At 41.8% G+C, this 16,873-nt stretch overlaps 1 protein-coding gene across 1 annotated transcript in view; it reads left to right on the forward strand.

Moving 5' to 3' along the window:
• The window catches only part of TRABD2B (TraB domain containing 2B), a 1,121,778-nt gene that overhangs the window by 968,288 nt on the left and 136,617 nt on the right, over positions 1–16,873 (forward strand). Inside the window, exon 5 of the mRNA XM_069642238.1 lies at positions 6,132–6,222. Coding sequence (XP_069498339.1) covers positions 6,132–6,222 — 91 coding nt within the window. The remainder of the gene's footprint in view (positions 1–6,131; positions 6,223–16,873) is intronic.

Below are 16,873 nucleotides of genomic sequence, written 5' to 3' on the forward strand. Positions count from 1 at the left end.
TGCAGTGTTTTAGGGTGTTACCATGCCACCCAGAAACAAGAAGAAGTGGTGCCAGGCATCAAACATCATTAAGTGGCAGGCCCCCATTCAGCAAATCATCAAAGACAGCCCGCTAAGGTACTGTTAAGTTGGTGAATGACTGCAGCAGTTAGCCTATTGCAAAATAATGTATGTTGTAAATGTATTTCAATGTGTATATTTATTTATTTATTGTATGTGTATAATGAAAGTTAAGTAGGGCAACTGTTATGTTGGGAATAAGGGCTTTAACAGAAATGTTCAGTAGGTTAAAAGGTAAGTAGGTGTAAGATGTTATTCCTAAATGTAAGCGAGTAGAGAGGAGGTACCCTGGCAGGAGGTAGCAAGAGAATGGGACAGCCTGCCTTTGGCCACCTAGGGAGATGAGACCACCATAGTAGTCATCTTCTGGCCTCATTTTTCAGTGGGTGGTACCAGGAAGGTAGAGGGTCTGCTTCCCGAAGCTCCGTCAAGAAAGGGTGGGCTGACGGAGCAGATCTCCATTTGGATGCTACTCATACAAGGGGATGTTAGGTAAGGGATTCACGTGTTTTTATAAATGAAGGGGGTCTCTGTTTGTCTGTGTCCAGTTAATAAGGTATAGCCCATCTCCCTTCATCAGCAATTTCATTTGACAGGTGAAGCATGCCTCCCTTCTGGCTGGCCTAGTTGGGGGCTGGGGGTTGTGCTTCCCATGGTGCCTGTCCTTGGTCTATGGTGAGGGAGATGGACACACTTGAGCCAGGGCTGGAAAACAAGGGCTACACACATATACTGCTTTTATTTTAATGGGCAGGGATGGCTTGTGCAGAGGCGACACATAGCGTGTGCACTACAATTGTATAGGTGAGATTTTGGCCAGCAAGCATATACAATGTGTTTGCCAATCCCTTCCCTGTTTACTGGCACAGGGTGTGGCAATCACATGCTAGTGCCAGGGTGAGATTTGAAGACTGCATCTTGCATGGACCAGGCAGAGGTTTAACACTGAACATGTTTCATTGTATGTGCCAACAGCAGAACCTTTGCATTTGTTTGGGGTAAAACTGAAAATAGGTGTTTGTGACAGATCCAATTGTTAATGTGTGAAAGTCTTCTTCACATAGACAGTAAGGTATAATATGTATTGTTCTCTGGAGTAAACATGTGCACGCATGTGCCACATCCAGCCGGTAGAGCTGACAGCTACCAGATCTCTCCAGGAAAAAAAAAAACTTTTCACACCAGTGGCTCCAAAGAAGAGGTACATGCTTTGATGTATGTTCCTCTGAACTTACAGTAGTGTGTTTGGCACTCCCTATCTTGGATATCATTAGTTATTCACCTGCTGCATGCCTTATTATGACTTTAACCAGACCCCCTTTCATTGTAGCGAGCCAGAAGCACTTATGTAGTTCCCTTAACAGGTGTAACAACATCCAGGGCTGTCAGTGTCCCCTAAAAAGCAACGCAAGAGGGAGAAGTGCTCCACAGTCCCATGTTAAGTACTCTTTATTTTACATTCAAAATAACTTAAAATACTCAAGTCGGATAACAATACCTGAATTCATCCCCATTATATGTACTTACAATGTAATTCCCAAAGTGGCCATTTTGCTGCCGGCAGTGAACGGGACGCTAGTGGTCAGGGCCGACAAGGAGGCTGGTTGCAAATGAGGTAGAACTTATTTGGCAACTGTAACTTATTATTTCCCAACTCAAACCCTGCGGTTACTTGACTCCTTCAATAAGAATCGAATGATAAAGAAGCCTTATTGTATTCGATGCTTTCATGTCACAGGTGAATTCACAGACTAGTCCGCATTTTCATAGTTTTTGCCAGAAATACTAGTTGGCCAAAGAGGCAAATGGAAAAAAAAAGATGGCATGAGATGGGTGCTTAACGCCACAAGAAAGAAAAAAGATATGCTTAGACACTTTAATACAAACTACATAGTTAACTGCAGAAATGAATGTGTGTGCAGTCTCTGGGCACGTGTTCACCACGTGTGCCTTCAATCAAAGCATTCCCAAAAGGCAACATTAACATCCCATTCTTTAGTTTCAAGCTGAACATATTTAATAACGAAGCATGTTGTAATCTAGTCTAGATTCGAAGTGTAAAAACGACTTCAGACGAGTCACTTTGACATGAAACACATGGGGCCTCATTACATGGATGGCGGTAAGGGTTTACCGGTACCGGGATTTTACCGGTACCGGTAAATCCTTACCGCCTTACTACGAGGTCCCTTTGCGGGTTGGGGAATTTAACGCCTGCTTTTTGCAGGCGTTAAAAACCAACCCGCAAAGGGACCCAGGGAGCTAATTACGGTACCGCAATTTGCGGTACCGTAATTAGCGCCTTCCCCATTCCCATTGTGCCCTATGGGGCACAAATGGGAATGGGGAAGGGCAATGGTGGAAGGGGGAATTACCGCCCTGCCAACCTTGGAATGGGGCGGTAATTCCCCTTTCTGCCAAGGCGGTGCCGGTATTTTACCGGCATGAACCATGGCGCTAATAGCGCCATGGTTCTCCGCCATCCGTGTAATGAGGCCCATGGTATCAGATACAGCAGACTGATTAAATAAGGGCACCCCTCACCTATTATTCACACTGATTCGATTGCCAGACGTTGTCACACATACAAATCTGAATAGGTTTGCATTTTGAAAAACATAAGGTCCAGGTCAATGTCCTTTTTTTGTCTCCATGCCCAAGAGCCATTTAATTCACTGCAGGGGCTCATCATGGTGCATCTTTGTCTAATGTCAGCATATGCTGTGATGGCATATTCTTTAACCCAACTGTCACTAGTGTTTCCATTTCTCCTGCTTTCTGACTAACATAGGCCTTGTCTGATGTACCAGGGTACTACTGTTTACGGAGCCCTTCTTCTCTTTCCATGGCAGCCATCTTTCTAAAGGATTTTCCTTCATTCAACGGGACGCGTGCCACGTCCTGTTGAGCGAAGGAAAATCCTCATGTATGTATTGAAAAGAGTCTGGCATGACACTCTATGTAAAATACATACATGACATTATCATCAGTAGGTGCAAGTGATCCCCATGTATCAAAAAACGGCAAGAAATTAATTTTCTGAAAAATATACATTAACTACAATGTCAATGTAGACCATTTTTCAAAATAAGGAGCTACAATACAAAACCAAACTATTCTCTCGTAGTTTCCTACTAATTCATGTTTATTATTATAATTTTTGGAGTGCAGTTTCCAATGTGTTAGCAAAGTGGGCATTCATGTCAAAAATTCATGCAAAGATGAGAACATGGCTTCATAGTATTGTCTCAGGATGTTGTCTCTTCATTCAGTCATTGGATCTTCCCATCTCAAACTTATTTTGCGAGTAAAGAGAAATACATCTTCTGGATGACAGAGCACTGTATAATTTCAAACATATTGCATGTAGAGGTGGTTCAGATTTAAAGTAAACAGCTTTTCTTGAAAGCAGACAAAAGTTAAGTTTACAATCGGTACAATAGGTTCTTTTCCTGACATCTGAACTTGAAAAGAAGACTTTTTCTGTAGCCAAAAATGTTAAGCTTGACAATGATATGCAGACAATTAGACCACATTAACCTGCAAAATGAGTACAATGCACTTTGTTGATACAGTACTATCTTTACTTAGAATGTTTTAACGGGATCGTTATGCCTTACACACACCATAAAATATAATACGAAAGATCTTGCATTTTGTTCATCAAAATGTTTTTCTTAGCAGGGTTGTGCAACCCTTTAGTTTTGGAGATGAACTCTATGGATAGGCCAGCACTATTTGAAGTAGTCTTAAGCAGACTTGGTCTGCCTGCCCAATTGTTACAGTATCTATCAACTGTAATAGCTTGGTAGGTCAACTTGACATTCTCTGTTATTGCACATTGTGGGTTTATGTATCAACCATTAGTTGTGTGTGCTGCCAATATGCAGTCTACTGACATCTATTTTCAATTGAAAAATGCATTCCGCCACGCGACATTTTGTGTCTAGTAGAAATACCGTTTAGCTTTGTAGGGTCAATGGATGCGTTTGGGGGCATTGACTTTACCCACAGATATATTACATGGGGACGTGTAGCTGGGTGCCTTTGCACCACTGCTCTGATTGACATGCACACTTTAACAAGGCATGGAAGCATAACCTCCATATAATACCAAGTCTGCCCTTTTTGCTGTGCAAAATCATATGTTGCAGCAGGTGTAAGCTTGACAGGTGAGGCACACAATCAGTTACTAACACTAAATAATAGTTAATTCACCCATTCACAGAGGTGTTTTTTGGATCCAGTGAAATTAGCATATTTCATTGATCTTCATCTTAGTGGAACGAATGTCTTCTAGTGGCAACATGACCTTGAAATAAATGTGCAACGGTTGACTCTTTAGTGAGTACATACACGGACTGTGGAAATGCAGTGAATGGTGTGCCAGTCATGATTCAACACAATCTATCGCTAGTCCACTACTATTGTCGATCACTGGCCCATAATGGAGAGATGGCGTCTCCTCTCTGCTCATTCACCTCCGTCTTCTCCCTATTATAGATGGCATCAGAGTTGTGGTACTGTGCTAAAATATAGGGCCATATTCCCATTAGACCACAGGAATCCACTAATCAATGCATCCTTTCTAAACCCATCAAGCCATGTTTAGAATATGTGCATTGATGATCTGTATTTACTGTACAGCACACAACCTCCCCTCTCAATGCTCCCCAGCCTCCATTTGATCCTCTGGTCTCACCCGTTCTAATGTTATCCCCTCCTGGGGTCTCTCACTTGCTCTGAGTTAGCCCATGCCCAGACACCATGTAGTTTGAGCTACACATGCTGAAGGACCATTGAAAATACAAACACAAATAAAATCTCCCACTCGCTGTTACGCGTGGGGGTTGTATCATCATGTCATTCATGAAATCTGAGAGGATTTTTAGACTTTGGTGTTGATGTTTAAAATGTCTTTTACTGTAACTCTTCAATGCCAAAGATGCCTTCATGTTTCATAAAGAAAAACATGAATTAATGAAACATAACGGAATGATTCTTACAGAGGGATAATCTGGTCTGTAATTATATATCCTATATCACTGCAACAACAAACAAACAACACATAAGCCGGACCAACAGCACACAAGGTCTGACATTGACCCGATACTCGCACCAAAGCTCAGCGCATGGTGTCAACCGAAATGAAGATAATCAGATTTAACAATTCCACTATATGTTTCCGTCTCTTTCTGGTGGTGAGATGACTATTCAGTCTACACGATTTCCAAAGGCACTGTTAAGGCTGGTTTTGTGCATTCTTTTATTACTAATTTGCTTTGAAGGCATGTTGTGGCCAAAGTTTCAAAGTAACCCGACCATGGCCAGACACACTATTTACAGGGAAAAGCCATGACAATGGGCACTGCCCATAGGTTGACATCTCACACATCTTCATCCGCACCATTGGTGTCATTCATTGATTGAGACACATGGTCCTCATTACAAGTTTGGCGGTAGCCTTGCCTGTAAAACCGTCAGACTGCCGCCAAACTTGCACTTTTTTCCAGCCTCTGGCAATGGGGACATACAGGGCCATTACAATTTAGCAGTCCCTGTATGTCCTCATTGCCAGGGGCTGGAATCCATTACTACCCATTCCCATTTGACTCCCATAGGGCTCAATGGGGAGGTCGGATGCACCGGCACCATTGTGAATGGTGCCGGTGCATCCGACATGCTGTGCTCTTGGGTGCCGCTCTGCCAGCCAGGTCCGACCTGGCGGACAGAAAGGCTCCCACAAGCACAACTCGTAGTTTGCCGGTCCGGGGTCTACAGTACCAGCAAGTTTACCAGTACTGTAGTTCCCAGACTGGCAACATTGTAATGAGGCCCATGGTCTCTCAGTCATTGACGTTAGTACGAATTAAGTAATTTGGTTATTCTTGATGATTACTTACCACCTAAAAGTTAAAAGAAAAATCAAAGCGAAGGAAATGGTGTATTTGACAATGACTGCAATTTGTTTTAAAGCCTCCGAACAATACTTTCCACTTCAATTTTTGTATTTTTAAAACTGCCATTTTGTAATGCTATGAGTAACCCTTGTCCGCTGCATTCCTTTTTAGGACACTTTCTCGGTAACCACACTGTCATTGATGTACTCAGACATGCAGGATTTGAAGTGGAACACACACCACCAGGGCAGTCATTTCAAAAGTAAGTGGTGCACTTTCAAAATTCTTGCCGTGCCCTAATTTGCTCTCATTGATTGGCGAGCATTGTATACAAGGATAATATTTGTTAGAGCCCGGAGACTGCTTTGATGTTTCCACATATGATAATTAATATCAAATACTATTATGAATATTCCAAATCTGAATCTTGTGCTACAATGTTTTCCTGCCTCCTTTAAGGTTTATCTGTGAGGGTTCTACAGTGATGATCTTGGAGAGTGGAGACAACTTTAAATTGCAACATTTAATATCAATGTATTTAAGTTTTATCTCTGGAAAATAAAAGTTAGAAACCTTTACAGTTCATCTTTCACAGATCCATTTTGTATACTAAAATCCAGTAATTGTATATAAAAAATACCATACATTTTAAAATAAATAAAATAGTATGATAGTTATTAAAAAAATGCACACCTAAATACTATGCACCCTTTAGTAATATTCACAACCTACACATTTTCAATGATTCGCTTTCTGTGGGGTTCCAGTGCTCGTTTAATACAGATAAGCAGGTCTGATTAGCGAACAAGGAATGAAGGTAATTGCATACAACATCAGTTGTGGTCACAACATCAAAAGCTTGTATTTCTTTTTCAGCCTGAGCTGCTCTATTTATTAGAACTAAGGTATGATCTATGTTGTCCTTAACGACAAGAGATAGTTATAGAATAATAATTGCCCACCTTAAATTCACACAATTTAACTAGGTTTTAGAATACAGGATATTTAACAATATCCTAGATTCCAGATTGGGAGATGTTGCATTGTCAAATGGAAGATGCTATGTTTATTGACCAAAGGGAAGGGGGAGATAGAGTGGTTGTGGCTGAGACATTACTGACCATTCTTGATATTGATATGCTGACATTGTGGAAGATGACATTTAGCTGGAATCACCTCTAGAAAATTGCAAACTCTGATTCAATTGTTCCGTCACAGCTCTTTCATTTAAATTTAGCTTGGAATAACCAATCTACTGTTTAGCCAATCCACATTGCTAGTAATTCCGGACTTTCCAGGTACCCTGCTGTGCCTGCCCACCTTGGTCTGTCTAGTCTTGATTCACTAGTTCTAAAATGTTGTTGCAAACCATTCTTGGTACACCCCAAGTTCCTGCTAGAACCATCCCAATGTAAAACTGCTTACGCCCCTGCAGTCCACATTTCAAATTATTTCTATCCATCTCACTCCTGGGGCATACCAGTTTGTTTCTTTTCACTGCTTCTACACATAACTGTATCTGGGCAAGTTGCTGACATTCAATTCCAGAGAAACCCTAAAATCTTGTGTTTTCTTGTCAATCAACTTCTATTCAGAACATATTACCCCTTCATATCAAAAAGACTTCTGCTTTGCAGGAGTTGAGGGGTAAGTAGTGTCGAAACAACCAACTGAGCCTTCACTCTACTACAAACAACCAACAGTTATCCCAATCATAAAGGTAAAAGGGAAACAGTTAAGAAATAAACCTCCTTCACCTTTGGTGGTAATGTCGGACAAGGTAAGGCTATACTCTCAAGAATGGTGTAAATAATATTCAGTAGCAACCCAAACAGCAATGTATCATAGTCCAAAAAAAATATCAATTTATATTTCAATTATAATTCTATGGAATAACCCTCACACAATGCATGGGCCACAAGTCAACGTTTTGCTGCCAAGTTGTTTTGGACCTGATCCACATCCGTGCAACGGTTTTAACTGTGCGCTGTGACTGACATTGATCTTATTTGTCTATGGGAAAATGAATGGGAATTAAGCCACATATTATTTTTGTCTACTCACTAATCTTCTTATTTTTGAATCTATCTTTATGTAACTTTGTAGTCTGGTGAGGCTAGCCCGAAATCACATCTGAAATCTTGGTCAAATACATTACTGGAATCAAAAGTTATTAACAATCTACTTTTAAGAGGTTCCTGTGGGAGTCATTCTCCTCTTAACTATCGGGCGGCTATCGACGCTCTGTAATATATATGTATATATATATAATCATTGTAAGATTTTTTTTATATCTCTGGTTACATTCACTACCTGCAAAAGCATGCATCTAAAACACAGGGAATTAGCTTATTGTTATGTCCATTTTATTTGGGTGTCCTTTATCTGGATTTGTTCAAAATAGGACAGGGTCCAAATGTGGTTTATCAAACACAGTCAGGGCCGGTGCTACCACTTGGATAGGTTAGGCGCTTGCCTATAGTGTGAAAATGTTAGAGCGGTAAATGCCACCAAAGGCAATAACCATTTCTATATGTTTGTGTACATGTATGGATAATTCTTGATCTTGAGTAGTCTACTTGAAGGCAGCCCTCTCAGCACTGTCTGCAGCAGCAGGCACTGTGAGGTTTGGGTTGGGTTTGGGCGTACAAAAAGCGCACCAAGCCAATACTAAGGTAAGCTGTGCAAACCATCCAAAATGCTTAATCCTCTGCTCCTCATCTCTTTCCAAGAGCTGCCCCTCTGTTACATGGTGTCCTGGCTCTATCTGGGCCTCGCTAATCAGATAGTGTTCATTTCGCTTTTTGAAAACAACAGTCCAGTCACTCACTAATCCTGAATTCCTGTGGATGGTGTTGATGAATATGTTGGCATTTTGTTTAACCCTCTAAATCATTCACCCTTTTGACTTTCCCCTTCAGCATTGCAGAGCGCTGCCTATATCTGCAAGCAATTTCCTGAAAGGTAATGACTTGATAGCAGATGTAAATCAGATCCTAATATAACAAAAAAGTCACACCTAAGTGTGCCTTCTGGCACTTGATTGTAAACCAATGTGTGTGCTTGCATTCAATTCCTGTTAAAATGAGCATTAGCAAAGCCAACGGTGTGACTATTGTATAGACACAACATAGCATTTGCCAGGGACTGCCATTATTTACCCATGTACTCCCATTATTTGCCAGCTGTTGCTCTCTTTTTGCCAAGTTGTACCATTATGGCAGTGCTTGGCAAATGCCTATCTTACACCTGCACATAATCCAAAACTGTTGGCTTTGACAATGCTTAAATGAGAAGCACACTTGTTAGCCGAGATTACTGAGGTTTCCCTTGAGTGAATCTTCAGAGAGGGTTTTCTCTGACAAATGGTTATTCAAAGCATCCAGTGCAGAGCTGGAATGACCTAAAGGGAACTCCGGAGAGTTCCAGGTGGGCCTCTGCACCATCCATCTGTCCCTTTTGTGAAGAATGTGTTGTAATGTAATTCATAATAGGACAAATATGCTTTAAAATTCACTATTTAGATTCATTTGTCAAAATATTATTGTACGAGAACCTCCAAGCCCTATTTAGAGGGGCTTAGCTTGTTTGTACAGTGTAACTGGGACCCCATATGAAAAACATGTACAGAGCCACTTTTGGTTCCCAGTGCATATCTGATCCAGTGTTTCCTAAAATCTGAAACTGCCGCACTATTAGAACGTTTGCAGAGAAAATCAAATGTGTCAGAGAATGGGCAAACAACCTTGAAAATTTGATTTACTATACAAATGCTGACATACATTTACTCAAGCAAGTTTTTCTTGGGACAAAATAAGCTTGACAGCCAAGGGGGTCAGCATGGAAATATATTATTGTGTTCTTTTAGCATGAGCAGAATGATAAAGGGGTTCAACCCTGGCATACATTGTTGCGGGTGTACTTATAATATTCTTGGGGCATTAGTGGGTTAGGCCTAATGGCATATGTTAATAAGACTGGCCTTGTGATATTCTTTGGGAACAAGCAAAATAAGGGGGCAAAACTAGCCTATATTGTTGCGACTGAGATGTGCTTTGGACGAAAGCAGAATGACGGAGGAGAGTCAACATTACCATATATAGTTGTGATCGCCTGATAATATTATTTCAGCGCTACCACGATGACCATGTGTTTTACAGTGCCAATGATGGCAAATATTGTCGAGGCATTCCTGATGCTATATGTTGGGCACAAGATTAATGAAAATGTGTTATATGTTGCCAGTGCTGACATATACGTTGGCAAAGGCACATGGCTATGCTTGGGGATGGCCATCATGGACATTTGTTGCAAAATGTTCCTGTGTACTGTGGGGAAACCTGGATTTGATTGAAATGTTTCATGTGACCACCCAAAGAACTGATGGTAAATTTTGTGGTTTGTCACAGACTTCAACCGTAACCAGTGTCATACAATGCACCATTTTAATGCATTATTTTACTATATTTCGTGTGTGTGAACCCTGAAACATCTGTGCTTGTTCTGGTTAGGAAAAACATGTATGCCCACTTTAAAAATTCACTAGCCACCACTGGATGCACCTAACCAAGGAAAAAAGTTGCATATTGGTTGCACAGGAAAGTTGCACAGTGGTTGCACATCCTGTGCCTGTTCTATATGGGGGAGACTTATTTCAGTGATGGTCATGTTGTTTTCAGTTCTTTGTGTACACGATGAGGGAAGGTTTAGTGCAGCCGCTGTTCTCCGAGAGAGAGGCTTGCAAAGTTGAAGCACATGCTATAACCATCTATGTGAGAAGAAAACATGCACTTCTGTTTCCTGTGACGTTTCTGTTTCTTAAGGTCACATGTAATGCCACTCTGGTGTTGTACGCATTGATGCCTGAGGGAAGCTTAACACTGTTATTTATTGTTTGCTATTCTTTTGTGAGGGGGAAACACACAGGATCGTGCAGACATGGTACCTTTACTAGGACAAATCATATTCTTGTCTGCTAGCTTCCATGACCACTGTCAGTAGAGGACAGAAATATATGTTAGCCCAATAAAGGCATCATCGCCACAAGATCTTGTGTTGATTCTCGCATCTGGTAAAAAGTAACACACTTCATGTTATTGCAGCCAGTGTGTCAAAAGAAAGTTTTAAACAGTAGGAGTAAAGGGAATGTTGCAGGTCATTCACACTATGTGAGGGCAGTGCATTTATCTGAAGTGGCAGGGCAAGGGCATGCAGCTGTTGGGGTGTTGAGGTGGGCCGCAAAACTACCGTTTGCCTAGAGCAGCAAAGTTCCTTACACCGGCCCTGAACACGGTTAGAAAAACAGAAGAACAGCATAAAATACTTATGTATAAGGAAAAAGACATTAGCAAAATGCAAACTTGGATGTATCTTTTCTACTGAGAAAAACATGGAACATTGCACTTTCTATACATTCCTAGACAGCTCAGCAAAGGCAAAGACACCAATAACTTCACATACAGCACATTAGAGTCTGTCTAATGTAAAAATATTGTGAAACGTTTTAAATGGAAGAGATTGTGGAAAGTTGTATTGTTTGCTTGTTGTTGTTTTATGTAGTCTAGATTACAAGCTGACCTTTTTTAGTTGTCGAGTTTGCATTGTCAAATGCAGTGGAAGTTGTGTATGCACCAATGCACTATTTAGAGTTTTTGATTCAGGATGTATGTGTATTTTAATCCTGTGTTCATGTGTGGTGTGTTTAACCAGTGTGGCATGGTTTGATCCTCTGCACACGTGCACCTCATTCAGTAAGTTGGTTAGTACTTAAGTATGGGTACTGTGGGTTGGGGAGTCTTGGCGTAGACTGGCGCAGTAACACCAGTGTTGAGAACGAGTGATTGCTGATTACAAACTGATGTTGGTTATCCTGAGCCAAGCTTAAATAGGAAATATTTGTTTTGTTGTTAACTGACACGTCTCACTAACACTGGGTGGGATGTAATCCAAGGTGTGTGCTGAGATAACATCTGGAATTGTATCAACGTGACAACTGTTACACCATCTTTTGCAGCACTTTGGTTTCATTTTGGCATGGAGAGTTGTATTGTCTTGCTCAGTAGAGCTCAATCATGTTCAGCCTAGTTTGTCTAGCCAACAGACTAGGATGCGGTGGTAGCATTGTTGTGTACTGTTGGAAGATCAGGTTGGTAATCATTCTTTGCAGGTTGTTGTCGCCCAACATATGTGTGTGGAGAGTTTGAGTATTGGTGTTGGTACTGTGTGTTGTTGTTGATTCTATCATTATTGTGGTTCCTTGTTAGCATCCCACATGCTTTGCTATTCTTAGTTTGAGAATGGTTCTCTTGGAAGTTAGTTTAGTTTTCTTATTGTGCAGTAGGTCCGCTTGCCAGCCCAAGGAGGGGCAGTTAGTGCTGGGGCGTGGCAGTTCTGAGATCCTCCGGTGGTAGCGGTGGAGTGAAGGTGCTTTGTTCTTGTGTGGTAGGACATGAATGTAGGTTGTAGGCCCAAGCAGGGGCAGAAAATGATTAGAGGTGGCAGGCCTAAGATCCGTTAGTGGTGGTTTCAGTTAAAGGTGTTTTGCAAATGTGTTTGTCGTGAACGTAGCAATGTGTTGTGGATCTACTGCTAGCTTGTTAGTTATGCTTGTTTGTATTTCCGGATCTCTTATTTTCACAAGAGGATGTGCTGTGGGTCAGGTTTTATTGCTGGTAGGTGAAAAGCTTGTTGATGTTTCAGGTGTTTGTGTTGCGAGCATGTGTACTGTGTATGTTTGTGCTAGGGAGGAGTGTTATTGTGTTTCCTCATGGGTGTGCATATGTCGTCCTGTTATGTATATGTGATGAAGGAAGGTGTGTTGTTTCCTGTTCCCCTTCAGGGTGCATGTGTCATGTTGTATATATTGAAGGAAGGGAGGTGTGATGTATCTTGTCTTCCTGTTTGACCTGAGTGATGCCATGGAGAGGATGTTTAGTGAGTGTCTGGAATGTTGGTATGTTGCTGTATGAGGGTGTGGTCCAGCCCAGGCAGTTGGAGCCATGTAGCCTGGATGGTGGCAGCCAGTGGCATCCTCTCCAGCTCCTGTCATGTTCCTATTCTTAATAGATGTAACCTTATGAAGCTAAATAAAGGAACCTATCATAAACCTTGCCTGCTGCCTCCACGAACCTGCTTTATAATAGCTGTCTTTCTGGGGCAAATGCTACCTGATATAACAAAGGAACACAGAGAGGAAACCTCCAAAGGCTGAAGGACAGCCTGGCTGTAGGGACTACACATAACCCTTCCAAAGCTAAACCAGGAAGTGTGATTTAAATTGGGTGTGTCTATGATAGTAATGAGAACATTTTTGAATTAATCTCAACCTCTGGGCAACCCCCCAGACATTTGTTCTTCTCCTGCCAATCCATTACAGAAAGGGCAAATACCATATGCAAATCAGGCTTGGTCTCACCCCAAAGGGGGCAGTCCAGTCCGAACTGCTTGGTCACTTCCCTTCTGCATGAGACCACAAGCATCCCCAAACATGTTTCAGCCTTGTTGGGCCTCATCATCAGTGAGTGGTGGCTTGGATCTCTAGGCCCAGCAGGCACAGGACCCACATCTGGGCATACCCTTCCCACTCGGATTGACAAAAGCAAAACAAAAGAGGTTATGCCTGGGCAGAGCCAAGTCTGATTTGCATATGGTATTTCCCCTTTTGTAATGGCTTAGCAGGTAAAAAGCAATGGTCTGGAGGGTTGTCCAGAGCAATGCCAGAAGTTAAGGTTTATTTCTAAACCCTCCAGCCACAACATCTTTTGTTTTGCATGATAGTTATGAGAAATACCTTTTGCCATACCCTAACACAGGTATGGGAAATTGTTGATGTTAAACAGTCCACCAGGACAGTAAACCTATAATAATGGGGTTTTGGAGCAGAGGTGCATATCATAACTGCATCCTTTGCTGTAACTGTAGCTGTCAATAGGTCACCGACCCTTAACCTGCTCTGTGTCAGATGTCAATCCTTCATAGGCAAAATCCTGACACCTGTTGGTTTTCTTTTCTGAAAATTAAACAAGTAAACCTGTTTCATTCATTAGCCAGGCAGTCTGAGAATGCTAATGTACACATTTACATAGGATCCAAGAAGGTGTATGTCTCTAATGTGTAGAGAAATAGTGTACAATCTCTAATAAAGAACAATGATATTGTACAGAAACACATGAACTGCCCATGCACATAAACACTGCTCCAGGCTATAAGCCTGAATTGGAGCAGAGATTTCTAATGTATGCAGAAAAGTACAACTATTTCCAAACCATCCCAGTAAGCCCTTGTCATGTTAGGTAAAGGCCATGTTCTGAGCTCGCTGATTGGCTGCGAGGCCCCCTGGCCCTGCCTACAGGATGCTCATGTTCATTAGGTTTCATTCTGCAGAGTATCCACGGTGCACTGTGTTCATTTGATAACATCGTCATAAGACATTAGGGGAGAAATTATACGTTTAGGTGGAAATAAAAGTTTGGTGGCTTGTTAGTTCATTCCAGTACCAAACAAGATGTAGGTGTTGATTCCTTTAATTCGACTAACTGACAATACTGCTGCAAGATGGAACAGTGCATTTGCTTTCGAAGTTCCTCAGACTTGCCGAGGGCGACTTTGAAAACAAATGAACTCTTTCATCACTGCATAGTATTTTCAGTTAGTCCAGTAAAATGTACCAAAACATACATAGGTGAACAATTCTTTGAGCTGCATTGCAAGTTTGCAATCTTTTAGTGGTAACACCTTTGAACTATTGCCAAACACGTTTACCATTACATTGACCCCTAGTCACCTTACTGGACCGGCAAACTACGAGTTCTGCTTGTGGGTTCCTTACCACCCGCCAGGTCAGCCTGGGACCTCGCTGGATGCACCAGCACCATTCATGAATGCTGCCGGGCATCCGGCCTCCCCTATCCCATTTAGTCCAATGGGACACAAATGGGAATGGGGAGTAATAATTACTGGCACACAGCAATGGAGATTTACTGGGTCCGCCGGGGCTGTAATGCCACTTTAAGTCCCCTTTGCCGGGTGCTGTTATATTCATGACTCCGGTGGCAGCCATGCCAGTATTTACCAGCATGGCTATTGCCAGACTCATAATGAGGCCCATTGTGTAAGTAATAACACCTGGATGGTGCTTGGAAGTACAGAATGAGCCGCAATGTCTTGATTGACGCTTACGTCTTTGGGAACATTTAGGGCCTGATTCATGGAATAGTTTGCTCGCACCCTGATTCATGGAACAGTGCAAAGTGCCTTTTGCAAAATTCACTTTGCCTGGCAAAAATACACTTTGCACTGTTCCATGAATCAGGGTGTTTGTGGGCAGTCCAATGTCACTTTGCACGGGGCAAATTATTCCCTGAATCAGCCCCTTAATTTATTCATTTGCAATTTTAAAGCGCTCACTCACCCCGTGGGCATCGAGGCACTGTTACAGATTTTTTGGTTTGTTGTTGTCTTAGTTGCATATTTATAGCACAGACCAGGGGATCGAACCAGTGTTGCATCGTGTCGTCTTGCTTCCAAGGCGAGCACGTTGCCACTGAGCTATCCTCCAGGGACATGCAGAATGTCTGTTGGTTTCTCCACTGACAGATTTGTGAAAATCATTTATGAGACATTAAATCGTACAGTGTACATATTATCTGTCACCTTCGGCTTGTAACATAATCAGTTAATGGCACTCGGTTTTGAAATGTTGCATCCTGTTTGCATTAAGGGAAGTGCATGTTAACCTGTGTCTTGGCCTCAAAAGGGTGCCTTTGAGAAAGAAGCAGTGACACCACCCTCTGTTTGAACATTTGTAATTCGTGGAATGATTAATAGGTGTTTGAATGGAAACACCTATGGGGCAATAAACCTCAGCTCATAAAACAGGCGGACAAGACGCTCGTGGGAGCCCATTGTTTAAATATGACTGCTAACGCGAAATGTAGGACTTGTAAAATATACATATCCATCGCGTACACAGTCTTATCTTGAAGCTTTAAGGGCTGTCAGGGACAGAGATAATGCTGCCAATGTTTAATTCAGGGACAGAGATAATGCTGCCAATGTTTAATTCCATGGGTTTAACGATGCACAGATCTGGGAATGCCCTTTTAGTTTGATGGCTCTGGCAAACAACCAGGACAGGTTTACGTCTCTAGAGCAAACAGCATCTGTACTCGACACACCTTTCAATTTAATTGCAGATGTTCTTAGCTTTTTCTGGATGCATCAGAACAACTCGTTCTTGATCCAGTTATGCCCACCTTTAAGTCTCGTGTCACGCATGAAAATGGACATGTCACACAAGAGGTACGGCTATTTTTGACATTATCACTGCATCCCAACTAGAGTAAGCAGATTCCATTTGATCAGGAAATACTGTAACATTAATCCTGTTGCTGTTTAGAAGCTTGATCGCTAGTGTGTCGAGTGAAAAAAGTCGCCTGGAAAATGGCCGCATGGGAGCAACATATCCCCGAAAATGCACACTCATTAAAATCAAACACTTTTCCCAAATAGTCCGTCATGGGAGTTTATAATATAAAATGAGACCCCTCCTAGAATATTTGTGCAGAGGATTTTAGGGGTCAGGAAAAATAGGTTTTCCAGGCAACGTTATCATGGTATCAGGTAATAATGTCCCCACACATAATGTTGTCAGGAACAGGACAAGCCATTGGCTATAGTATATATGTTTTCCTATGGGTATACACCATTATAAAATGCTCTGTGAATGAGACCCTATGTATGGGGATTGGTTGTGGGGATGTCCCATGCTGCCATTTAAAAACAAAAAAAAGAAAACAGGGGTTGAGGTCTCCCCCACCCCCCTGCATGTTCAATGTAATAATGTCTCTGCATGAAAAAAACAGTGACTTGTTTTGTCAGGTGACATTTTTGCGGGACATTATTACATGGGACCA

The sequence above is a fragment of the Ambystoma mexicanum genome, chromosome 1q, assembly GCF_040938575.1.
Source record: "Ambystoma mexicanum isolate Mex_15411 chromosome 1q, UKY_AmexF1_1, whole genome shotgun sequence".
Lineage (NCBI taxonomy): Eukaryota > Metazoa > Chordata > Amphibia > Caudata > Ambystomatidae > Ambystoma > Ambystoma mexicanum.